The sequence below is a fragment of the Rhinopithecus roxellana genome, chromosome 12, assembly GCF_007565055.1.
Source record: "Rhinopithecus roxellana isolate Shanxi Qingling chromosome 12, ASM756505v1, whole genome shotgun sequence".
NCBI classification, from domain to species: Eukaryota; Metazoa; Chordata; class Mammalia; order Primates; family Cercopithecidae; genus Rhinopithecus; species Rhinopithecus roxellana.
Window position 1 is genome coordinate 100,726,304 of NC_044560.1, and position 25,451 is coordinate 100,751,754.

A 25,451-nucleotide genomic window follows, 5' to 3' on the forward strand; every position below is an offset into this window, starting at 1 on the left:
ACGGTGAAACCCCGTCTCTACTAAAAAATACAAAAAACTAGCCAGGCGAGGTGGCGGGCGCCTGTAGTCCCAGCTACTCGGGAGGATGAGGCAGGAGAATGGCGTCAACCCGGGAGGCGGGGCTTGCAGTGAGCTGAGATCGCGCCACTGCACTCCAGCCTGGGCGACAGAGCGAGACTCTGTCTCAAAAAAAAAAAAAAAAAAAAAAAAAACTGTGCGCAGACCCTCGCCGTCTGCCTCTTCCACGCACAAAAGGGCTTTTCCTGGGAGGCAGCTGTGGCTGGTGTAAACTCTTTGGTGGAATAAATCCCTTCTGCCTTTGACTTGGGGAAATTGGGGGCAGAGAGGATATTCAGCTACCTAAACGTGTGACTCATACAGATTCTGTTTATTCGTTTGTGTGTGTGTTATTTTATTTTTTACATTAAAAAAATACAAATGGGGTATCGCTATGTTGCCTAGGCTGGCCTGTAACTCCTGAGCTCAAGCAATCCTTTTGCCTCAGCCTCCCAAAGTGCTAACATTACAGGCATGAGCCACCACACCTGACCTCTGTGTTTTAATTGTGGCAAAATATACATAATACAAAATTTACCATTTTAACCATTTTTAGGTGTACTGTTCAGTGGTATAAAATACATTATTGGCCGGGCGCGGTGGCTCAAGCCTGTAATCCCAGCACTTTGGGAGGCCGAGACGGGCGGATCACAAGGTCAGAAGATCGAGACCATCCTGGCTAACACGGTGAAACCCCGTCTCTACTAAAAAATACAAAAAACTAGCCCGGCGAGGTGGCGGGCGCCTGTAGTCCCAGCTACTCGGGAGGCTGAGGCAGGAGAATGGCGTAAACCCGGGAGGCGGAGCTTGCAGTGAGCTGAGATCCGGCCACTGCACTCCAGCCCGGGCGACAGAGCGAGACTCCGTCTCAAAAAAAAAAAAAAAAAAAAAAAAAGTTATTGTGCAGTTGTCACTGTCAATCTCGGCTCACTGCAACCTCCACCTCCCGGGTTCAAGCGATTCTCCTGCCTTAGTCTCCCAAGTAGCTGGGACCACAGGCGTGCACTACCATGCCTAGCTAATTTTGTATTTTTTAGTAGAGATGGGGTTTCATCATGTTGGTCAAGCTGGTCTCGAACTTCTGATCCACCTGCCTCAGTCTCCCAAAGTGCTGGGATTACAGGCGTGAACCACCACGCCCACCATCAATCTCGACACCTTTTTTTTTTTTTTTTTTTAATCATCCTGAACTGGAACTCTACCCAGTAAAGATTTAGGTTGGTGTGAGGGGCCTCTAATGGGAATGGGTGGAGGTGGGAGGGGTCTGAGAATAATAATCAGTCTCCACCCATTCCCATTCTAGTTTCTATGAATTTGCCTGTTCTAGGTATCTTGTATATGTGGAATCATACAATATTTGGCCTTTTGCGATTGGCTTATTTCACCTAACATGTGTCTTCAAGGTTCATCCCTGTTGTAGCATGTGTCAGAATTTCTTTCCCTCTTTACGCTGAATATATTTCATTGTATGGATATACCTAGCACCTTTTGTTTATCCGTTCATCAGACAATGGACACTTAGATTGCTTCCACCTTTTGGCTATTTTTTATTTTTATTTTTATTTTTATTTTTCTGAGACGGAGTCTTGCTCTGACGCCCAGGCTGGAGTGCAGTGGTGCATCTCGGCTCACTGCAAGCTCCGCCTCTCGGGTTCACACCATTCTCCTGCCTCAGCCTCCCAAGAAACTGGGACTACAGGTGCCCACCACCATGCCCGGCTAATTTTTTTGTATTTTTAGTAGAGACGAGATTTCACCATGTTAGCTAGGATGGTCTCGATTTCCTGACCTTGTGATCCACCTGCCTCGGCCTCCCAAAGTGCTGGGATTACAGGCGTGAGCCACCGCACCCGGCCAGTTGGCTATTATTATTATTATTATTTTTTTTTTGAGACGGAGTCTCGCTCTGTCGCCCAAGCTGGAGTGCAGTGGCCGGATCTCAGCTCACTGCAAGCTCCGCCTCCCGGGTTTACGCCATTCTCCTGCCTCAGCCTCCCGAGTAGCTGGGACTACAGGCGCCCGCCACCTCGCCGGCTAGTTTTTTGTATTTTTTAGTAGAGACGGGGTTTCACCGTGTTAGCCAGGATGGTCTCGATCTTCTGACCTTGTGATCCGCCCGTCTCGGCCTCCCAAAGTGCTGGGATTACAGGCGTGAGCCACCGCGCCCGGCCAGTTGGCTATTATTAATAATGCAGCTGTGAACATGGGTGTACAAATATCTGTTCAGGTCCATGCTTTCACTTTTGGATACATACCCAGAAGAGAAATTGTTGGATCGTGGTAATTGCTATGTTGAGGAATGGCCATAGCATTTTCCACAGCAACTGTCGAATTTTACATTCCCACCAACAATGAATGAAGGTTCCAATTTCACTATCTCCTCACCAATATTTGTTGTGTTCTGTTGTTTGTTTGTTTGTTTTTGCTTGTTTTTGATATTAACCCTTCTAATGGGTATGAGGTGAGGTACCTCATTGTGGTTTTGATGTGCATTTCTCTAATGATTAGTGATGTTGAGCATCTTTTCACGTGCTTCTTGTCCATTTGTGTATCTTCTCTAGAAAAATATCTACTCTAGGCTGGGTGCGATGGCTCGCTCCTGTAATCCCAGCACTTTGGGAGGCTGAGGAGGGCGGATCACGAGGTCAACAGATGGAGACTATCCTGGCCAACATGGCGAAACCCCGTCTCTACTAAAAATACAAAAATTAGCTGGGCATGGTGGCATGTACCTGTAGTCCCAGCTACTCGGGAGGCTGAGGCAGGAGAATCACTTGAACCCGGGAGCTTGGAGGTTGCAGTGAGCCGAGATTGCGCCACTGCACTCCAGCCTGGTGACAGAGCGAGACTCCATCTCAAGAAAAAAAAAGAAAAAGAAAAGAAAAATGTCTATGCTAGCCTTTTGCCCATTTTAAAATTTACTTTTCGCTCTTCCCTTTTGCGGCCATCACCGAAGCGGGAGAGGCCAAAATGAAGTTTAATCCCTTTGTGACTTCCGACCGAAGCAAGAATCGCAAAAGGCATTTCAACGCACCTTCCCACATTCGCAGGAATATTATGTCTTCCCCTCTTTCCAAAGAGCTGAGACAGAAGTACAACGTGCGATCCACGCCCATCCGAAAGGATGATGAAGTTCAGGTTGTACGAGGACACTATAAAGGTCAGCAAATTGGCAAAGTAGTCCAGGTTTACAGGAAGAAATATGTTATCTACATTGAACCGGTGCAGCGGGAAAAGGCTAATGGCACAACTGTCCACGTAGGCATTCACCCCAGCAAGGTGGTTATCACTAGGCTAAAACTGGACAAAGACCGCAAAAAGATCCTTGAACGGAAAGCCAAATCTCGCCAAGTAGGAAAGGAAAAGGGCAAATATAAGGAAGAAACAATTGAGAAGATGCAGGAATAAAGTAATCTTATATAAAAGCTTTGATTAAAACTTGAAACAAAGAAAAAATAAAAATAAAAAATAAAATTTGCTTTTCTTTTTTGTTAAGTTGTAATAGTTCTTCACATATTTTACATAATCCCTTATCAAGATACATGATTTGCAACTATTTTCTCCCATTCCATGGGACTTACATTCTCTTGATTGTGTCCTTCCATGCACAAAATATTTTAATTTTCATAAAGTCCAACTTACCTATTTTTTCTTTTGTCGCCTTTGCTTTTGGTGTCATACCCAAGAAGTAATTGCCAAATCTAATGTCATGAAGCTATTCTCCTGTTTCCTTCTAGAATTTCTATAGTTTTCACTCATTATGTTCAGGTCTGTGGTCCATTTTGAGTTAATATGGCATTAGGTTAAGGGTCCCACTTCATTTTTTTGCACGTGGCTATACAGTTTTTCCAGCACCATTTGTTGAAAAGACTGTCCTTTACCCACTGAATGGTCATGGTACCCTTGTCAAAAATAATTTGACCACACATTGGAGAGTTTATTTCTGGCTCTGTATTCTATTCTTTTGTCTATGTGTCTTTCTTTCTCTCTTTTCTTTTTTTTTAAGAGACAGAGTCTCTTGCCTAGCCTGTAACACAGTAGTGAGATCATAGTTCACTGTAAACTTGAACTCCTGGGCTCTAGCGATTCTCCTGCCGCAGCCTCCCAAAGCTCTGGGATTACAGATGTGAGCCACCATACCTAGCCCTGTGGCTTTCTTTATGCCATTGCCACACTTGTTTTGAGTACTGTAGCTTGGTAGTAAGTTTTGAAATCAGGAAGTATGAGTCCTCCTTTTCCTTCCTCCTTCTCCTCCTTCTCCTCCTCCTTCTTCTCCTCCTCCTCCTCCTCCTTCTCCTTCTCCTTGTTCTTTTTTTTTTTTTTTTTGACAGAGTCTCACTCTGTCACCTAGGCTGGAGTATAGTGGTAAGATCTTGGTTCACTGCAACCTCTGCCTCCCGGGTTCAAGTGATACTCCTGCCTCAGCCTCTTTAGTTGCTGGGACTACAGGCATGCAACACCACGCCTAGCTAATTTTTGTATTTTTAGTAGAGACGGGGTTTCACCATGTTGGCCAGGCTGGTCTCAAACTCCTGATCTCAGGTTATCTGCTTGCCTCAGCCTCCCAAAATGCTGGGATTACAGGCATGAGCCACCACACCTGGCCTTGTTATGCTCTTTCAGGGTTGTTTTGGCTCTTCAGGGTCTCTTGAGATTCTGTATAATTTACAGGATGGGATTTTCAATTTCTGCAAAAAATGTCATTTAGATTTTGGTAGGGATGGAAGTGAAACTGTAAATTGCTTTGAGTGGGACTGGCATCTTAACAATATTAAGTTTTCTAATCCTTGAACAGGGCATGTCTTTCCATTTAATTATGTCTTCTTTAATTTCTTTTAGCAATGATTTGGAATTTTCATTGTACAAGTCTTTCACCTCCTTGGTTAAGTCCTAAGTATTTTTTTTGATGCTATTATTAATGAAGTTTTTTTTTTTTAGATTGTGCATGTTAGTGTATAGAACTGCAATTTTTGTGTGTTGGTTTTATATCCTACTACTTTGCTAAATTTTGCTTACTTGTGCTAACAGTTTTTTGGTGGAATCTTTAGAGTTTTCTGTGTATAAAGTCATATCCTCTCTGAACAGAGATAATTTTACTTCTTCCTTTCCAATTTGGATGCTTTTTATTTCTTCTTCCCTAATTGCTCTGGCGAGGATTTTCATCACTACGTTGAATAGAAGTGGTGAAAGCAGGCATCCTTGTCTTGTTCCTGATCTTAGAGGAAAGTCTTTCCGTCTTTTACTATTCAGTATGGTATTCCCTGTGGTTTATTCATATATGGCTTTTATTATGTTGAGGTAGTTTCCTTCCATTTCTAATATTTTTAGTGTTTTTATGATGAAGTCATGTTTAATTTTATTACATGCTTTTTCTGTATTAGTTGAGATAATTATGTAGTTTCCCCCTTCATTCTGTTAATATGTTACATTACATTGATTGATTGATTGATTTTCTTTTTTCTTTTCTTTTCTTTTCTTTTTTTTTTTTTTTCCCAGAGACAGAGTCTCATTTTATTGCCCAGGCTGGAGTGCAGTGGTGAGATCTTGGCTCACTGCAACCTCCAACCTCCACTTCCCGGGTTCAAGCAATTCTCCTGTCTCAGCCTCCGAGTAGCTGGGATTACAGGTGCGTGCCACTACACTTGGCTAAGTTTTTATATTTTTAGTAGAGATGAGGTTTCACCATGTAGGCCAGGCTGGCCTCAAACTCCTGACCTCAAGTGATCCGCCCACCTTGGCCTTCCAAAGTGCTGGGATTACAGGTGTGAGCCACCACGCCCAGCCACATTGATTTTCATATGTTGAACATTTCTTGCATTCTAGGAATATGTCTCACTTAGCCATGGTCTATAATCCTTTTAGTGTGCTGTTGAATGCAGTTTGCTAGTATTTTGTTGAGGATTTTTGCATCTATGTTCATAAGGTGCATCGGTGTGTAGTTTCTTATAGTGTTTATGTCTGGCTTTGGTATCAGGGTAATTTTGGCCTCATAGAACGACTTAGGATACACATCCTTCCTCTTCTATTTTTTGGAAAAGTTTGAGAAGAAGTGACGTTAATTCTTTTTTAAATGTTTGGTAGAATTTTATTTATTTACTTATTTATTTGAGATGGAGTTTCACTCTTGTTGCCCAGGCTGGAGTGCAGTGGTGTGATCTCCGCTCACTGCAACCTCTGCCTCTTAGGTTCAAGTGATTCTCCTGCCTCAGCCTCCCTAGTATCTGGGATTACAGGCACCCACCACCACACCCGGCTAAATTTTTTTTTTTTTTTGTATTTTTAGTAGAGACAGGGTTTCACTGTGTTGGCTGGTCTTCAACTCCTGACCTCAGGTGATCCACCTGCCTCAGCCTCCCAAAGTGCTGGAATTACAGGCGTGAGCCACCGCACCCAGTTGTTTGGTAGAATTTATCAGTGAAACTATCTGATCCTTTCTTTGTTGGGAGGTTTTTAAAAATTGCTGTTTTAATCTTCTTACCAGTTATAGGCCTATTCAGATTTTCTATTTCTTTATGATTCAGTCTTGGCACCTTGTGTTTCTAGGAATTTGTCCATTTCATTAAGTTCTCCAATTTATTGTATATAATGGTTTGTAGCACTCTTTTTTTTTTTTTTTTTTGAGGCGGAGTCTCGCTCTGTCACCCGGGCTGGAGTGCAGTGGCCGGTTCTCAGCTCACTGCAAGCTCCGCCTCCCGGGTTTACGCCATTCTCCTGCCTCAGCCTCCCGAGTAGCTGGGACTACAGGCGCCCGCCACCACGCCCGGCTAGTCTTTTGTATTTTTTAGTAGAGACTGGGTTTCACCGTGTTGGCCAGGATGGTCTCGATCTCCTGACCTCGTGATCCGCCCGTCTCGGCCTCCCGAAGTGCTGGGATTAAGGCTTGAGCCACCGCGCGGGCCTGTAGCACTCTTATAATCCTTCTTATTTCTGTAAAATTGTCCCCTCTTTCATTTCATTTATGAGTCTTCTCTCCTTTTATAATCAATCTAGCTGAAGGTTTGTGAATTTTGGTGATCTTTTTGAAAAACAAATTGTTGAGTTTTTATTTTCTTTATTGTCTTTCTATTCTAAGTTCTATTTATATTTGCTGTAATCTTTATTATTTCCCTCCTTCTGTTACTTTGGGTTTACTTTGTTCTTTCTTTTCTAGTTTCTTAAGGTATAAAGTTAGGTTTTGATTTGAGATCTTTCTTCTCTTTTAATATAAGCATTTATGCTATAAATTTTCCTCTTAGTTCTGCATTTGCTGCAGCCCATAAATTTGGTATGTTATATTTCATTTTTATGTATCTGAAGATATTTTCTAATTTTCCTTGTGATTTCTTCTTTGATCCATTGGTTGTTGAAGAGCGTACTGCTTAATTCGTGTGTATTAGTACAATTTCAAGTTTTCCTTCTGCTATGGATTTCTAACTTCCATTGTGATCACAAAAGATACTTTGTATGATTTCAATATTTTAAATTTATTAAGACGTTTTTCTGAATTAACAAATAGAGTATTCTGAAGAATGTTCCATGTAAACTTGTCAAAAATGTTTATTCTTCTGTTGTTGAATGGAGTAGTCTGTGTATGTCTGTTAGGTTCAAGTGTTCTGTCATCTGTTGTTTAAACCCTTCCTTCCTATTGATCTCTCTCTGTTTATTCTATCCATTATTGAAGGTGGGACATTAAAATCTCCTACTGTATCATAGACTTGTCTATTTCTCCCTTCAATTCTGTTGATGTTTTCTTCACATATATGGAAACACTGATGTTTGGTGCATATATGTTTATGAGTGTTATATCCTCTTGGCAGATTAACCCTTTTTATACAATGTCCTTCTTTGTGTCTTGTAACAGTTTTTGACTTAAAATCTATATTAATTGGTATTAGTATGGCCACCCTTACTCTCTTTCAGTTACTATTGCATATGGAATATCTTTTCTTCATCCTTTCACTATCAACCTATTTATGTCCTTAGAGCTAATATGAGTCTCTTGCAGAGGGCATGTAGTTGGATCCTGTTTTTGATTTAGCACTGACTTTTCCCATTTTTCTGTTTTCTTTCTATGTATCTGAAAGCTTTTTTGTGTTTAATTTCCTCCGTTACTTCCTTTCTTTATGTTTAGTTGATTTTTTTTGTAATGACATGTTTCATAGTCATTACTCAACAGCACTGATTTTTCAATGTTGTTCAACACCAAGCCAAGTAGTGTATTATGCTATCCCTTTTCTTGTACAACATCTTGTGTTTCCTAGAGTTTCTGCTTGCTTTTTTTTTTCCTTTTTTCTTTTTTTTATTTTTGAGGTGTAGTCTTGCTCTGTCGCCCAGGCTAGAGTGCAGTGGTGCAATCTCGGCTCACTGCAAGCTGCACCTCCCGGGTTCACACCATTCTCATGCCTCAGCCTCCCAAGTAGCTGGGACTACAAGTGTCCGCCACCACGTCCGGCTAATTTTTTGTATTTTTAGTAGAGACGGGGGTTTCACCGTGTTAGCCAGGATGGTCTCAATCCTCTGACCTCGTGATCCGCCCGCCTCGGCTTCCCGAAGTGCTAGGATTACAGGTGTGAGCCACCGCGCCCAGCCGCTTTTGTTTTTCTTTATAAAAAAAATTTGAACATTCCTTTTTTAAACTCTCCATCATATTATATATTCTGGCAGTCCCCACTGTTATTATCAGAAAACTCTCTTATAAAGGTTTTCATTCTCTCTCTTTATTCTAGACAGGTTTCTCACTAAGCCTGTTGCATACCTCTTATCCTGGATTTCCTTCATTGCCATCTTGAGTTTTATCCCCTATTTCTTGGATTCCTTATGTTCTTTCTTGGTTTAACCCTTAAGTTTGTTGAAACACATTTTCAAGTAATTGTCTTTAAAAAGTCTGTGATAGACAAATTTTCTATATTCTCATATGTCTGAATATTTAATTGACTGTAACACTTGATTAATTCATGGTTGCTTATAGACGTTTGGATAAAATATTTTCCCCTCAGAATTACTTTAAGTTAAAATATAATCCAAAATGTTATTTTTAATTTACCCTTCTAACTTTGTTATATATTGGTAATTTGTAAAATTCCTTACTTTTCATTGTGAAAACCATCAAATCTATAAAAATCAGAGGAATAGTACAAAGTATATGCATATATCTTTCCCATACATTGGTTAATCGTTACATTTGCCACATTGACTTTATATTTGTCTACACACACACAATTTTTCTGACCCATTTGAAAGTTTCAAATATCGTGTCAGTTCAATCCTAAGTGTATATCCTAAGAACAAAGATATACTCATATATAATTGTTGTACCCAATAAATTAATGTAGATAAAAGAGTATCATCTAATTGATATAGTCCACATTTGTCTCTCCAGTTATTCAAATAACCTTCACCACAACTGTTTATTTTCTTGTCAGTTCATGATTCAGTTGTGTTTAGTGTTCACTCCCTTTGAAGTATAAAGGTATATCTCATCTGTCTTCTAGCATTTGGTGTTCGTGATACAAAATCTGATTCCTATTCCTTCGTGAGTGGTGTTTTTTTTTTTCTTTCTTTCTGAAAGCTTTTGGTCAAATGTGGTGACTCACAACTGTAATCCCAGGACTTTGGGAGGCTGAGGTGGCAGGATCGCTTGAGGCCGGGAGTTAGAGACCAGCCTGGGCAACATGATGAGCCTAGTGAGAACCCTCTCTCTACAACAACTTAAAAATTAGGGCATGGTGGTGCATACCTGTAGTCCCAGCCACTTGGGAAGCTGAGGTGGGAATTGCTTGAGCCTAGGAATTTTCTTGGGTGACAGAGTAAGCACCAAAAAAAGAAAGAAAGAAAGAGAGAGAGAGAGAGAGAGAGAGAGAGAGAGAGAGAGAAGGAAAGGGGAAGGAGAAGAGTAAAGGGAAAGGAAGAAGGAAGGAGGGAGGGAAAGAAAGAGAAGAGAAAGAAAGGTTTTAGGATCTTTCCTCTTCCTCCCAGGATTCTGAAATTTTGCAAAGGTTCGGGTCTTTTAAAAGCCCTTGTCCTGTTTGCTTGGTAGATTCTTTTGATCTGGAAACTTCTATCTTTAACTTCTGGGCAATTTTGTTTTGTTGTCCATTTGATACTTTTTTCCCTTTGATTTCTGTCTTTCTCTATCTGGGACACCTGTAAACTGGACCCCCTGGATAAATCTTTCATATCTCTTTTCTTTCATGTCTTCCATCTCTGTCTTTTGTCCTACTTTATGGAAGCCTTCTTCTGTTTTATCATCTGACCTTTCTCTTGAATTTATTTAAGCCATTATATTTTTGTTTTATAAGAACACTTTCTTTTTCCCTTATTGCACTATTTAAAAATTTATTTATTTACTTATTCTCCTTACTCTGTCTATGCAGCATTATCGTGCTGTTTGCATACTATCTTGTTCTTGATTTTTGAATGTAATAACTTCTTAAATATTGTTATAATAATAACTGGAAAACATTTAAGCATCCTCTTTCATTTCCTGAGTTAGTCCTCTTTCTTTTGAGGTTGTTTTTATTCCTGATTATTTTTCTTGGCCTCTGTTGTAAGGGTACCCGGGATTTGTTTAAATTAGATATGGGAAGACATACAGGCATGGAAATGACTGTCATGAAGGAAAAAGCTTAGATTCACAGACGGCCAGAAGCAGGAGGCAGGGCACACCACACAGGGGCCAGGGGCAGTCATGAGGCAGAGGGAAGAGGGTGAAAGTGGAGGAGAGCCTTTTTTGTGAGTTCTGTGAGAAGGAACAGGTGAGGCAGATACACAGGCTCAGGACTGGCTAGTTTGAGTAATTTTTGTGGGCTCTGCCCCTAATTGTCTGGTTCTGGGCCCTGAGGTGACTAGGGGAGGGAAATAGTTGTCCTGAGTGTAACAGGCCTGTGAGGGCCCTGAAACGAAGGTGGTTGGGGAATAACCTCTGGATCGACTGATGTGCATCTGAAAGCTGTGCTCACAGGACAGTCATTTACTATCTTTAGGATTCGGCTAGCCCTGGGAGGGACCATCCCTCCAGGGTCAGCAAGGCCCCAAGATGTCAGAGCATCAAAAACAGAAACTAGAAAATGCATGGTAGATACCATGGAATACGATGCAGCCATAAAAAAGAAAGAAATGATGTTCTTTGCAGCAACATGGATGCAGCTGGAGGCCTTTATCCCAGGCAAATTAACACAGAACAGAAAACCAAAAATTGCATATTCTCACTTAGAAGTGGGAGCTAAATATCGGGTGCACATGGACATAAAGATGGAAACAACAGACACTGGGGACTCTGAAGGTGGGAGGGAGGGAGGAGGGGAAGAGCGGAAAAACTCTCTATTGGGTACTGTGTTCATTATATAGGTAACAGGATCAATAGAAGCCCAAACCTCAGCATCATGCAATGTACTCACGTAACAAACCTGCACATGGACCCCTGTATCTAAAATTTTTAAAAAAGAAAACATGGTTATTACAGTCTCTCCCACATGGCATAGGCTCTCATTAGATAGTTGGTGGTCCTTGATTAGCCTGTTCATTTTTTGGGGGCAGGGGGTGGGAAATGGACTCTCACTCTGTTGCCCAAGCTGGAGTGCAGCGGTACAATCTTGGCTTACTGCAACCTCTGCCTTCCTGGTTCAAGCGATTCTCCTGCCTCAGCCCCCTGAGTAGCTGGGAAAACAGGTGGGCGCCACCACAGTCGACTAATTTTTGTATCTTTAGTAGAGATGGGTTTCACTGTCTTGGCCAAGCTGGTCTTGAACTCCTGGCCTCAGGTGACCCACCCGCCTTGGCCTCCCAAAGTTCTGGGATTACAGGTGTGAGCCACCACACTCGGCCTAACCTGTTCATTTTAAAGGAGAAAGCAAGAAAGATTTGATTAGGAGCTCCAAGTACATGGGTGGGTTTACTGACTGGCAAGAAGCCAACTGAAAAGCTGAGCTATGTGAACTTGCCGTTACAGGTGGAATTATGTCCCTGCAAAAAGATACGTTGAAGTCCTAACTCCCAGTATCTTAGAATGTGACCTTGGAAATAGGGTCTTTACAAAAGTAATCAAGTTAGAATGAGGTCATTGGGAGCGGGCCCTAATCCAATATCACTGGTGTCCTTATAAAAAGGGGATATAGGCCGGGCATGGTGGCTCAAGCCTGTAATCCCAGCACTTTGGGAGGCCGAGACGGGCGGATCACGAGGTCAGGAGATCGAGACCATCCTGGCTAACATGGTGAAACCCCATCTCTACTAAAAATACAAAAAACTAGCCGGGCGACCTGGCGGGCGCCTGTAGTCCCAGCTACTCGGGAGGCTGAGGCAGGAGAATGGCGTGAACCCGGGAGGTGGAGCTTGCAGTGAGCTGAGATCCGGCCACTGCACTCCAGCCTGGGCGACAGAGCGAGACTCCGTCTCAAAAAAAAATAAATAAATAAAATAAAAAAATAAAAATAAAAAGGGGATATTTGGTCCAAGCACGGTAGCTCACACCTGTAATCCCAGCACTTTGGGAGGCCAAGGCGGGTGGATCACCTGAGGTCAGGAGTTCGAGACCAGCCTGGCCAACATGGTGAAACCCCATCTCTACTAAAAATACAAAAATTAGCCAGGCTTGGTGGCGCACACCTGTAATCCCAGCTACTCGGGAGGCTGAGGCAGGAGATTCGCTTGAACTCAGGAAGCAGAGGTTGCAGTGAGTTGAGATTGTGCCACTGCACTCCAACCTGGGCAACAGAGTAAGACTCTGTCTGAGACCAAAAAAAAAAAAAAAAAAAAACACAGTGGGAGGTAGGGAGAGGGAGGGAAATTGGAAAATTTGGACATAGAGACAGACATGCACAGGGGAAGATGACCATGATTGGAATCATGTATCTGTAAGCCAAGGAGTGCCAGAGGTTACCAGCAAACCACAAGTAGCTAGGAAGAGATGGGGAAGGAGCCTCTTCCTGCAGGTTTCAGAGGGACTGTGGCCCCGCTGACACCTTGATACCACAGTTCTAGCCTCCAGAACTGTGAGACAATGTTTTTTTAAGAAAGAGATGGGATCTCATTCTGTTGCCTAGGCTGGACTCTGAACTCCTGAACTCAAGTGATCCTCCTGCCTTGGCCTCCCTAGGAGTTGGGACTACAGGTGCACACCATCATGTCCAGCTCTTTAAACATTTTGCAGAGATGGGGGCTTGCTGTGTTGCCCAGGCTGCTCTCAAACTCCTGGCCTCAAACATTCCTCCCACTTCGGCCTCCCAAATCCCTCCCGAATCCCTGCTTGGATTACAGGCACAAGCCAGCATGCCCAGCCTGATTTTTCAGAAAGGAAAATTGTTATCATCAGGTACTGCAGTATTTCTTTCTGCAAGGCCAGCAATTTTCTTTTGTCCTAAGCCACTCAGTTTGTGGTAGTTTTATATGGCATCCCTAGCAAACTAATTACACATTTACTTCTTTCTTTCACCCTCCCTCCTTCCTTAGCCCCAGAATTGGGGCTAAGCCCCAGAAGGTTTCTTGGCTTTGCCCAAGAGAGAATTCCAGGACAATCTGGTGGTGTTGGATAGCAACCTTTCTTGAAGCGGTCGTGACCCCACAGGCAGTGTGCCCAGAGAAGCAGCTCAGAAGCAGTGCTGCAGCCACATTTAGACCCACTTTTAATTATATGTAAATCAAGCGGCAGATTATGCAGAAATTTCTAGAAAAGGGGTGGTAACTTCCAGGTTTTTGGGTCATTGCCATGGAAACGGGCACTAACTTTTGGGTGTTGCCACGGAAATGGTAAACTGACATGACGCACTGGTGGGCATGGCTTATAGAAAGGAGCTTCTAGCACGTCCCTGTTTTAGCTAGTCTTCAGTCTGGTCTGGTGTCCAAGCCCCGACTCTGGAGTCTGTTCTGCCTCCTACCTCATTTTCTCACTCTGAGACCTAGGCTGACAGAGCAGCTGTCATCTCAATGCTACCAAGTACCATGGAAGAGATAACCGAGTGACCTGCACACTGTCCCTTTAAATTTTTTTTTTTTTTTAATTGGAGAGGGAGTCTCGCTCTGTCACCCAGGCTGGAGTGCAGTGGTGTGATCTCGGTTCACTGCATCCTCTGCCTCCTGGGTTCAAGTGATTCTGCTGCCTCAGCCTCCTGAGTAGCTGGGATTATAGGCACGTGCCACTGCACCTGGGTAATTTTTGTATTTTTAGTAGAAATGGGGTTTCACCATGTTGGCCAGGCTGGTCTCGAACTCCTGACCTCAAGTCATCTGCCTGCCTCGACCTCCCAAAGTGCTAGGATTACAGGCATGCGCCACCGCGCCCGACCTGTCCCTGTAAGTTTCCAGCCAGAGATGATAGCCATCATTTCTCTTTACATTGTGTTGGCCAAAGTGAATCATGTGACTATGCCTAAAATCAAAGCGGGTGGGGAAGTGCAGTCCTACCCTGTGACTGGAAAGTGAATGAGGGAGGGAGGGAAGAGGGGAGGAAACAAGGAAGGAGGAAGGAAGGAAGGTTGGTAAGTAGGAAGGGAGGGAAGGGGGAGGCAGGGATGGAGAGAAAAGGAAGGAAGGGAGGGAGGGAGGAAAGGAGAAGGAAGGAAGGGAGGAAGGGAAAGAAGGAAGGAAGGGAGGAAGGGAAAGAAGGAAGAAAGGAAGAGCAGTGGCTTGCACTTGTAGTCTCAGCTACTCAGGAGGCTGAGGTGGGACGATTGCTTTAAGCCAGGAGTTCCAGACCAGCCTGGGCAACATAACGAGACCCCGTCTCTGCAAAAAATTTAAAAAGGAAGGGAGGAAGGGAGGGAGGGAGGGTGGGAGGGAGAAGCTGCTCTGGGCAGGCTTCATTGCTTCCGTGATGCATTCCACTGTGCACACAGGTGATCTAGCCAGTGCATCTTACAGTTTCTTTGTGTTTTTCTGTTACTTCGATTTCTTGCTTCTTGGTGCAGCAGCAGCACAATTACTCTGAGAAGCCCACAGGGTCAGAGCCTGCAGAACAAGTCGGTCCGTCTGCAACGCTCAGCCCCATCTTTCTCTTCCCACTTCAGGCCACCTCCTCTGCACTGATCTCCAAGGAACCCCAAATGCCCGAAGTCCTGGTGTCTCCTGCAAGCAGCAGAGGGAGCCCGCACTCTATCAAAAACGATTGAGTTTCTCATCATACTACAAAGCAGAAAGTACAATAACTGTTGTTTTCTTCTTCTTCTTTTTTTTTTTTGCCACGCAGTATGTCCTTACAGATGAAGCTTTAATTTCCCTCGTCCATCTCTGTTGCTGTAAATTTATGCTCCGTTATGGTTCCATATGCCCGATCCTCTCTGAGAAAGCCAGGGCGGGCTTGCGGGAGCGTGGGCTTCAGAGCTGTGTGTGCAGTATGTGGAATTGCAGATTGGTACCTGGCAAACTTAAAGGTTATGTCTTCACAGGTTGTTTTAGAGCCGTTTATTAGCCATGATCCTGCATGGATCAGTCATGATGTCATGGAGAAGGTGCCGTGGAACTCACTGACAATCATGAAATGCAAGAAGCAGAAGCAGAATTTGGTCCATTAAAAAAATAAACCTGGCTGGGTGCAGTGGCTCTCGTTTATAATCTCAGCTCTTTGGAAGGCCGAGGCGGCAGATCACCTGAGATCAGGACTTCAAGACCAGCCTGGCCAACATGGTGAAACCCTATCTCTACTAAAAAAAAAAAAATACAAAAATTAACAGGGCATGGTGGTGGGTGCCTATAGTCCCAGCTACTTGGGAGGCTGAGGCAAGAGGATCACTTGAACCTGGAAGAGGGAGGTTGCAGTGAGCCGATTGCACCACTGCACTCCAGCCTGGGCAACAGAGCAAGACTGTCTAAAAAAAAAAAAGAAAAAAAAAGAAAGCTTCTCATCGGAAACTAGTTATAGTCTTTTACTTGAGAAAGAGCTCCGTCCAAGCTTTTGTGGCCACTTGCTGGGATGACAGTTTCCTTCACCATGAGATGGCCATACAGGAGGATGAGGCGATGGCTATATTACCTCATCAGGATGTCCTTGCTAGAAAGCAACAGACTGGCTGTGCATGGTGGCTCACGCCTGTAATCCCAGCACTTTGGGGGCTGAAGCAGGAGGATTGCTTGAGGCCAGGAGTTCAAGACCAGCCTGGGTAACATAGAGAGACCCTTGTCTGCACAAAAAAATAATAACAAAAAAATTAGCCATGCATGGTGGTATGTGCCTGCAGTCCCAGCTATTCAAGGAGGCTGAGGCAGGAGGATCCCTCAAGCCCAGGAGGTCGAGGCTGCAGTGGCTATGATCATGCCTCTGCTCTCCAACCTGGGCAACAGAGTGCGACTTTGTTAAAGTAATAAATAAGCTGGTCAGTGGCTTGCACCTGTAGTCCCAGCTACTTGGGAGGCTGAAGTGACAGGATTACTTGAAGCCAAGAGTTCGAGACCAGCCTGGGCAACATAATGAGACGCCCCCGTCTCTGCAAAAAATTAAAAAATAAGCCAGGCATTGTGGTGTGCCCGGGAGTTCAAGGTTGAAGTGAGCTATGATTGTGCCACTGCGTTCCAGCCTGGGAGACAGAGTGACATCCTGTCTTAGAAAAAAAAAGAAAAAGAAAGAAAAGAAACGAAAGTTTGCTGGCTAATAGGAAGCAGGCTATTTTAAGAGCCTCCTGGGCTCCTTTAGTTTTGCAGCACCCATTACATGAAATGTTAAATAGACAGAAATGCGCCCCATTCCACATCCAATATAATGCATATAAAAAATAATAAATGACAACGCAGGGGCTTGGATCTGAGTCTCATCAAGTGTATTCATCTTGACTGCATTTTTTTCTCTGTAGTTTGGCACCAATACATTTTTTTTTTTCATTCCTGGCTGTTCATGCCCCCCATGGGCCTTTGGATAACTCTCAGTTCTGGGTCTTAATTCTGGGGAACTTGTTGCAGACAGGGGTCCTGTATGATTGGGAGCCAAGATGAAATTTGATCGTAGCTTCCACCTGCCTCATCCAAACAGAACCAACCTCAAAGGAGATGAGGAAGATCTTCCTCTCCTCAAATAAAATTAGGAAGACTCTCACCTGTCCTTAAAAACATCCTGGCCGGGCGTGGTGGCTCACGCCTGTAATCCCAGCACTTTGGGAGGCTGAGGCAGGCACATCGCGAGGTCAGGAGATCAAGACCATACTGGCTAACACAGTGAAACTCTGTCTCTACTAAAAATACAAAAAAATTAGCTGGGCGTGGTGGTGGGCACCTGTAGTCCCAGCTACTCGGGGGGCTGAGGCAGGAGAATGGTGTGAACTCGGGAGGCAGATGTTGCAGTGAGCTGAGATTGCACCACTGCACTCCAGCCTGGGCGACAGAGCGAGACTCTGTCTCAAAAAGACCAAACCAAACCAAAACCAAAACCAAAAATGTCCTGAGAAGGTGATTCGTTGGTTCCATCTAGTAACATTACTAACTCACTCATTCATTCAAAAGATATTTTTACTTTTTAGAGATGGGGTCTTGCTGTGTTACTCAGACTTGTCTTGAACTCCTGGCCTCAAGTGATCCTTCCACCTCAGCCTCTTAAAGTGCTGGGATTGCAGGTGTGAGCCACTGTGACCTATTTTAACTTTTGTAGAGATGGGGGGGGGGGGTCTTGCTTTGTTGCCCAGGCTGGTCTCGAACTCCTGACCTCCAGCAATCCTCCCACGTTGACCTCCCAAATTGTTGAGAATATAAGTGTGGACCATGGTGCCTACCCTCAGTCCTAATTTTCTTTGACACCTGGGCAGTACCCAGGTCCTCCTAACAGTCTCAGGCTGGCCCTGGCTCATGTCCTTTGGTACCTCCAAGTGTCTGTGCAGACCATACACTCTGTTGGGAGGGTGTCCTGCTATTCACCAAACTAACTGCTATTCATCCCACTCCAGCCCCACAAGGGATATGCCAATATCTGGCAGTGTGTTGGGAAATGCGTAACAAAGTTTCTTGGAACAAACAAAAGGAAACGAAACAAAAGAAACCCTGATTTGTCACATTTGCTGCTTCCCGTGGTGTAAATACTTCCACCATGGCCAATTTCAGGTTGCTGGTGTGAGGTCACTGAACAGGGAGCTGAGTTGGGCACAGTAGCATGTCATTATATTGTATTCCCACCATAGAGACAGAGCAGATGTAAATAACATCAGAGCAAATGTGAGAGTAGAACATAGTAAAATAATCAGGAGTGATGCTTTAGGTATTTAGTGCCTTCGTATTTTAATACAATACTTAATTATAAGCTCTTTTTTTTTTTTTTTTAATAATGACTATGTTTAAAAACCAGCTTATGGAGCAGGTGCTGTGGCTCATGCTTGTAATCCCAGCACTTTGGGAGGCTGAAGTGGGTGGATCGCTTGAGCTTAGGAGCTCAAGACCAGCCTGGGCAACCTAGCGAAACCCCGTCTCTACCAAAATACAGAACATTAGCTGGGCATGGTGGCATGCACCTGTAGTCCCAGCTACTCAGGAGGCTGCCATAGGAGGATAACTTGAGCCCAGAAGGTGGAGGTTGCAGTGAGCTGAGATTGCGCCATTGCACTCCAGTGTGGGTGACAGAGTGAGACCTTGTCTCAAAAATTAACAAAACAAAACACAGCTTGCACATTTTCTGAAAATTTAACAGTTGACTCTTGCAATCCAGTAGGAATTGAATCCAGCACACAGTGAGGGTAAAAATCCTCTGGGTAGAATAGGATGGTATATGGATACAGCAAAAGTGGTAAATGTGGTGAGCAAATGACCCTCGTCTGGGAGGCCGTGTGGGCTGGGGATACACACACTATCTGGAAGCCTCCCACGGGAATGAATGAGTAAACTGCGCCAGAGCCATGAGACAGTTCCGATGTATTCCAAAGCTGCACGCTGATTCTTAGACAACCCTAAGCCTTGTCTCCATGCCCTTACTATGCCTTTTCCTGAATGGGTTCTAGGTGGGCTCTCTGGGTGCATGCAGGTAGCCATGGGCTGGTCTGTGGGCTACGACATTCTAAAGTGCCCCGGCTGTCTTTGGGAGCCCAAGTGACTTCCTGGGCTCAAGGAGCATGGGGCAGTGTGACCAGGGCTGATTTTGGAAATAAAGAGCAGAAAACCTCTGTGTCAGAGGGTCTATACCTCCCCTGTGTGACGGCACCGACTAAGTACGCTCCTGGGCTCAATCGTCCTCCCTGCCATTTACACAGACCTGTTTCTTCCTGGGGTTGTGCTGAAATATTTCAATTCATGAGGAAGTTAGTCCTTACTCCTTAAATAATCATGTATTTGCTACAATGGACTACTATCACCCAAATTCTCAATTAATATAAGATTGATTAAATGATTATTATTATTATTTTAGAGACAGAGTCTTACTCTATCACCCAGACTGGAGGGCAGTGGTATGATCATAGCTCACTGTAACCTTGAACTCTTAGGCTCAATCAATTCTCCCACCTCAGCCTCCGGAGTAGCTGGGCCTGCAGGTGCATGCCGTCATGGCTGGCTAATTTTAAAATTTTTTTTGTAGAGACGAGACCTCACTATGTTGCTGTGGCTGGTCTTGAACTCCTGGCCTCAAGCAATCCTTCCACCTCAGCCTCCCAAAGTGCTGGGATTACAGATGTGGGCCCCTATGCCCAGCTCAATTAAATTATTCATTACAAACTTAAAGATTCTCTTTGTGATAGAATCATTTCAGAGTGAAAATCCAAAGGTCAACTGGTAATGAAGATATGTCAAGACATGTATTTGCTTGGTGCAAAAGTAATTGCATTTTTTGAGATCAAAAGTAATGACAAAGGCTGGGTGAGGGGGCTCACGCCTGTAATCCCAGCACTTTGAGAGGCCAAGGTGCGTGGATCACTTGAGGTCAGGAGTTCAAGACCAGCCTGGCCAACATGTCTCTACTAAAAATACAAACATTAGCTAGAGGTGGTGGCAGGTGCCTGTAATCCCAGCTACTCAGGAGACTGAAGCAGGAGAATCACTTGAACCTGGGAGGCAAAGGTTGCAGTGAACCAAGATCGCGCTATTGCGCTCTAGCCTGGGCAACAGAATGAGACTCTATCTAAAAAAAGAAAAGAAAAAAAAAAGTAATGACAAAGACTGCAATTACTTTTGTACCAACCTAATACTTCCTCAGCTGGGCCAAGAAGAGGAATAGGTTGGAAACAATGAGCCGGGATTAATTACATCAATTAAAGAAACACTCCTGGCTAACACGGTGAAACCCTGTCTCTACTAAAAAATACAAAAAACTAGCCGGGCGAGGTGGCGGGCGCCTTTAGTCCCAGCTACTCGGGAGGCTGAGGCAGGAGAATGGCGTAAACCCAGGAGGTGGAGCTTGCAGTGAGCTGAGATCCGGCCACTGCACTCCAGCCTGGGCGACAGAGCGAGACTCCGTCTCAAAAAAAAAAAAAAAAAAAAGAAAGAAACACAAAGCAATAAATGCCCATCTTTACAGAAAGGCGGGCGTCATAAACACGTAGTCACTACTCCATGAATGCCTGCTGATTGGTAACTGGTATTAACTGATATTGAACACCAAGCCACTTAGGGTGCTAAAGGCAAGTCTAGTGGTAGGATTTTAATTCACAAAAATAAGTAAAACCAATTTGTCCTGAACAAGCATTTGTCTTGATATAAAAGCATGTATATATGATATATATCATATACGTCACATATGAATACGACATATATATCATATACAGACGTACATAATGATGTGATTGTAACATAACATATTGTAACATATCTGGATGAAAAAATGAAGGTTTTAATGTTTCCAAATGCTCTGTGAATGCTGAACTTCATTAAGACAGAATGTCCACATATGTGACTTTCCCTCTATATTCGTGACTTTAACTTTCAGACTTGGCTTTCGTTCTCAGATAGTGGCGAAGACATGCCTCCAGAGTGAATGGGCTCATTCCTGTTCACCTCCTGCACAGAAGAGCTAAGGGCAGAAGGACATCTCTGTGGAAAATTCACCAAATACTTAGAGAGGCTTTTAAAAGCACAAATTCAGGCCAGGTGTGATGGCTCATGCCTGTGGTCTCAGCACTTTGGGAGGATGGGGTAGGAGGATCACTTGAGCCCAGGAGTTCAAGACTAGCCTGGACAACATAGTGAGACCACTGTCTCTACAGAAAAAACTAAGTAAATAAAAAATACAAAAATTAGGCATGGTGGTGAATGCCTATAGTCAATCCCAGCTACTCGGAGGGGCTGAGGTGGGAGGATGGCGTGAGCTTGGGGGAGGTCAAAGCTGCAGTGAGCAGTGGTTGCGCCACTACATTCCAGCCTGGGTGACAGTGCAAGACCCTGTCTCTACAAAATAAATAAAATACAAAAATTATCCAGGCATAGTGTTGCACACCTGTAATCTCAGCTACTTGGAAGGCTGAGGCAGGAGGATCCCTTGAGCCCTGGGAGGTCGAGGCTGCAGTGAGCCATGGTTGCTGCACTCCTGCCTGGGTGACAGAGTGAGATCCTCTCTCAAAAAAAAAAAAAAAAAAAAAAAGCAAATCATACATTTCCTTTACTGTCACCAATAATTACTGCAAAAGCTATTAATCTCAGCTGTTATTTTAACAGAGGAAAGATCTCCTGGATATTGGCAGAAGATGAGAGACAGAGGCCTAGAGCTCTAGCCATGCGTCAGCTATGGAGCCGGAAGGTTGTTGGAGAGGCATCTGTGACTTTTGCCTTCTCTAGGCTTAAATGAAGTTCAAAATAAATACACAAACAAACAAAATGCTGTAATCCCCCACCTTCCGCCTTTTGTTTTTTGAGTCAGAGTCCCACTGGGTCGCCCAGGCTGGAGTGCAGTGGCGCGATCTTGGTACACTGCAACCTCTGCCTCCCAGGTTCAAGCGATTCTTCTGCCTCAGCCTCCTGAGTAGCTGGGATTACAGGCGTCCACCACCATGCCTGGCTAATTTTTGTATTTATAGTAGAGACGGGGTTTCAGCATGTTGGTCAGGCTGGTCTCGAACTCCTGACCTTGTGATCTGCTCGCCTTGGCCTCCCAAAGTGCTGGGATTACAGGCGTGAGCCACTGTGCCTGGCCAATTTTATGTTTTCTTTAAAACATCAAATTTACTGAGGTATAATTTACATGTAATAAAATGCATACATTTTAAGTGCATAGTTCTATGAATTTTAACAAATGTATATACCATTGAAACCATCAGTCCGGTCAATATACAGATCATTTTCATCACCCAAAAGGTTGCCTTGTGCCCACTTAGTATGCTGGATGCTGATAAATATTTATCAGGAGACTGGAAAAAATGTTGTATATTTAACATTTATTTATATAATTATTTTTGGCTTTTACCTTTTTTTCTGGACCTGGGTAGAGAAGTATTATTTAATATATCAACATTTTATAAATTTTACTGATACTAAAGATTGCATTAGGCCAGGCACGGTGGTGCACGCCTGCAATCCCAGCTACTTGGGAGGCTGAGGCAGGAGAATCGCTTGAACCCAGGAGGTGGAGGTTGCAGTGAGCGGAGACCAAGTCATTGCACTCCAGCCTGAGCAACAAGAATGAAACTCCGTCTCAAAAAAAAAAAAAAAGAATCCATTATATGACTTATACATAATAATAAAATATATGGTATTCTTTATTGTAAATTTCATATAGCCAGTTGGTTATAACAAAAAGTTTATGTTGATTTTTGCTGAAGTCTTATATCTATAGCCAACCAATGATTGCAATCAACTAGTATACTTCTCACATAAATTCTGATTGCTATTTTTATTTACGTAGTAAGATGAAAGTGAAATAAGACATATGTCGGTACATCACTTGTTTGTCAATGACACGAGCAACTTCTTTGCTGAATCAAATAATTTTTGAATATCAGAAGACTATTTTCTCAGTTGTCTGTGCTATGCATAATGTAAAGGCTATAAATACTATTCACTTTTAAGTTTAATTGACATTAACATTTTTTCCCACCACTTTCTTAAATCTACGCAATTTTATTTTTTGTGGGGGGACGAAGTCTCGCTCTGTCGCCCAGGCTGCAGTGCAGTGGCCCGATCTCAGCTCACTGCAACCTCCACCTCCCAGGTTCAAGCAATTCTCCTGCCTCAGCCTCCGGAAGCTGGGACTACAGGCGCGCACTGCCATGTCCAGCTAGTATTTTATATTTCAGTAGAGACGGGTTTCACCATGTTGCTCAGGCTGGTCTCAAACTCCTGAGCTCAGGCAATCCGCCTGCCTCGGCCTCCCAAAGTGCTAGGATTACAGAGATCTATGCAATTAAAAAAAAATATTTTCAAGCCTGGTTTGTAGCATTTATCCATTTTCAAAACTCCCACCACGGCAGATTTTCAGCTACAATATGAAGTTACCCAATGTGGATCTAGGAAGAGATGGCACCATTTTATAGCGTTTCTACCATACAGACACAATAGCTGCAATTAACCTCAAAGTCAAAATATGGTAGATGATGGGGAAAAGAAGATCTGGGTATTTATTACATTTATGTTTGTTTTTAATATATTTAGTTGTAACTTTATCTAATTAAATTTCTGTTTAGAGGCAGGATCTTCCTCTTTTTCCCAGGCTGGAGTGCAGTGGTGCAATCACAGCTTACTGCAGCCTCTGAACTCCTAGGCTCAAGCAATCCTCCTAACTCAGCTTCCTAAGTAACCAGGACTACAGGTGTGCACCACAACATCCAGCCAATTTTTTCATTTTTTGTAGAGATGGGGTCTCACTATGTTGCACAGGTTAGTCTTGAACTCCTGGTTTCAAATGATCCTCCTGCCTTGGCCTTCCAAACTACTGGGATTATAGGCATGAGCCACTGCATCTGGCCTATAGATTATCTTTGATTCTAATTTTTTTTTTTTTTTTTTTTTTTTTTTGAGATGGAGTCTCGCTCTGTCTCCCAGGCTGGAGTGCAGTGGCGTGATCTCTGCTCACTGCAAGCTCCGCCTCCCAGGTTCACACCATTCTCCTGCCTCAGCCTCCCAAATAGCTGGGACTACAGGCGCCCACCACCATGCCCAGCTAATGTTTTGTATTTTTAGTAGAGACGGGGTTTCATGGTGTTAGCCAGGATGGCCTCCATCTCCTGACCTCGTGATCCGCCGCCTCAGCCTCCCAAAGTGCCGGGATTACAGGCATGAGCCACCGTGTCTGGCCTCTTTGATCCTAATTTAAATGGCATTAAAAAAATTTGTTTTCCAGGACCAGCGTGGAAAACATCCCACCAGAAAAAGGGCCAAACCTGATCATAGAAACAACTTACCAATATCCTCCTGGGCAGCAAGCCGTACTATCCCGATCCCCCTTCTCCCTGGCCAGACCTGTAAATTACCCCAGCCTTTAACTGGCAGTGGGCTCTGGCATTAAGCTGGTCTGCCATCTCCACAGATCTTGTTCTGGACATAAAACCTGCGTTGCTGTAGAGCCGCCTCTCTCTCTCTCTCCTCTGTCTTTCTTTAACCCTTGCCTTTTCTTCAAAACTTAACAACACGGATTGATTTCACCTGAGTCTCACCCAACTCCTGGAGACCCACAATCCTCCAGAGAGGATCTGTGACCAGAGGAAAGGGACCTGGATCCTGGGTGGGCCAAAACAGCAGACATCCTCTACAGTGTGTGTGTGTGTGTGTGTGTGTGAGAGAGATGTGTTAAAAATGTCATGATTGGCCGGGCACGGTGGCTCACGCCTATAATCCCAGCACTTTGGGAGGCTGAGACAGGTGGATCACGAGGTCAGGAGTTCAAGACCAGACCAGCCTGACCAAGATGGTGAAACCTTGTCTCTACTAAAATACAAAAATTAGCCAGGCATGGCGGCGCATGCCTGTAGTCCCAGCTACTCGGGAGGCTGAGGCAGAAGAATCGCTTGAACCTGGGAGGCAGAGGTGGCAGTGAGCTGAGATCGCACCACTGCACCCCAGCCTGGGCGACAGAGCGAGACTCCATCTAAAAAACAACAACAAAAAAAAAAACAGGAGTACAGCTCCAGTTGTTGCAAACTGTAATTTTAAAAAAATCTTCTAAAACTGTTTGATAGTCGAGTAAATTTGGCCCTTTTACCTGTCAGGATGATGCAAATCTTAGGCCACTTAATAATTCACAAACTGACTCCCTGGGTGATATCTCACTATGGCCAAGGTAATGACCAGTTCAATAAAGGACAAACATGATTACGAAGGGAATAAAATGCATTCTTCAGGGTGGTCCAAATCCTGAAAAGGTTTGAACTATTGTGCACATCTTGATCATTAATTAGAAAATGTGTTTCAGCCCAGAAACTACTGAAATATGTGAACAGAGAGGTTTTAGTTAGGAAAATTAAAATCGAAGATATCAAGCTTTGCATTTCTGATTACATATTCAAACCATACAATTATAGTGTATTAAATCAATTTTTACTATAGCTGTAAGTAGCAATTAGACATAGACTTTTAAAATGCAAATGATATTTGTATTAGATGAA

The 25,451-nt window shown here is 43.7% G+C and overlaps 1 protein-coding gene and 1 long non-coding RNA gene across 2 annotated transcripts; both read left to right on the plus strand.

The window, feature by feature from the left end:
* The first annotated feature begins 2,988 nt into the window (after window positions 1-2,988).
* Window positions 2,989-3,513, plus strand: LOC104665253 (60S ribosomal protein L26-like). The gene has a single exon (XM_010367015.2). The coding sequence runs from the start codon at window positions 3,028-3,030 to the stop codon at window positions 3,463-3,465; it is 438 nt and encodes a 145-aa protein (XP_010365317.2). The 5' UTR covers window positions 2,989-3,027; the 3' UTR covers window positions 3,466-3,513.
* Window positions 3,514-4,391: 878 nt separating this feature from the next.
* Window positions 4,392-15,564, plus strand: LOC115900691. The gene is made up of 3 exons (XR_004060352.1): window positions 4,392-4,422; window positions 15,036-15,164; window positions 15,414-15,564. It is a non-coding gene; the product is annotated as an uncharacterized LOC115900691 (long non-coding RNA).
* Window positions 15,565-25,451: the final 9,887 nt, after the last annotated feature.

Excerpts from the sequence above, each read along its gene's own strand:
- LOC104665253 (XM_010367015.2), top strand. The coding sequence starts at position 3,028 with ATGAAGTTTAATCCCTTTGTGACTTCCGACCGAAGCAAGAATCGCAAA.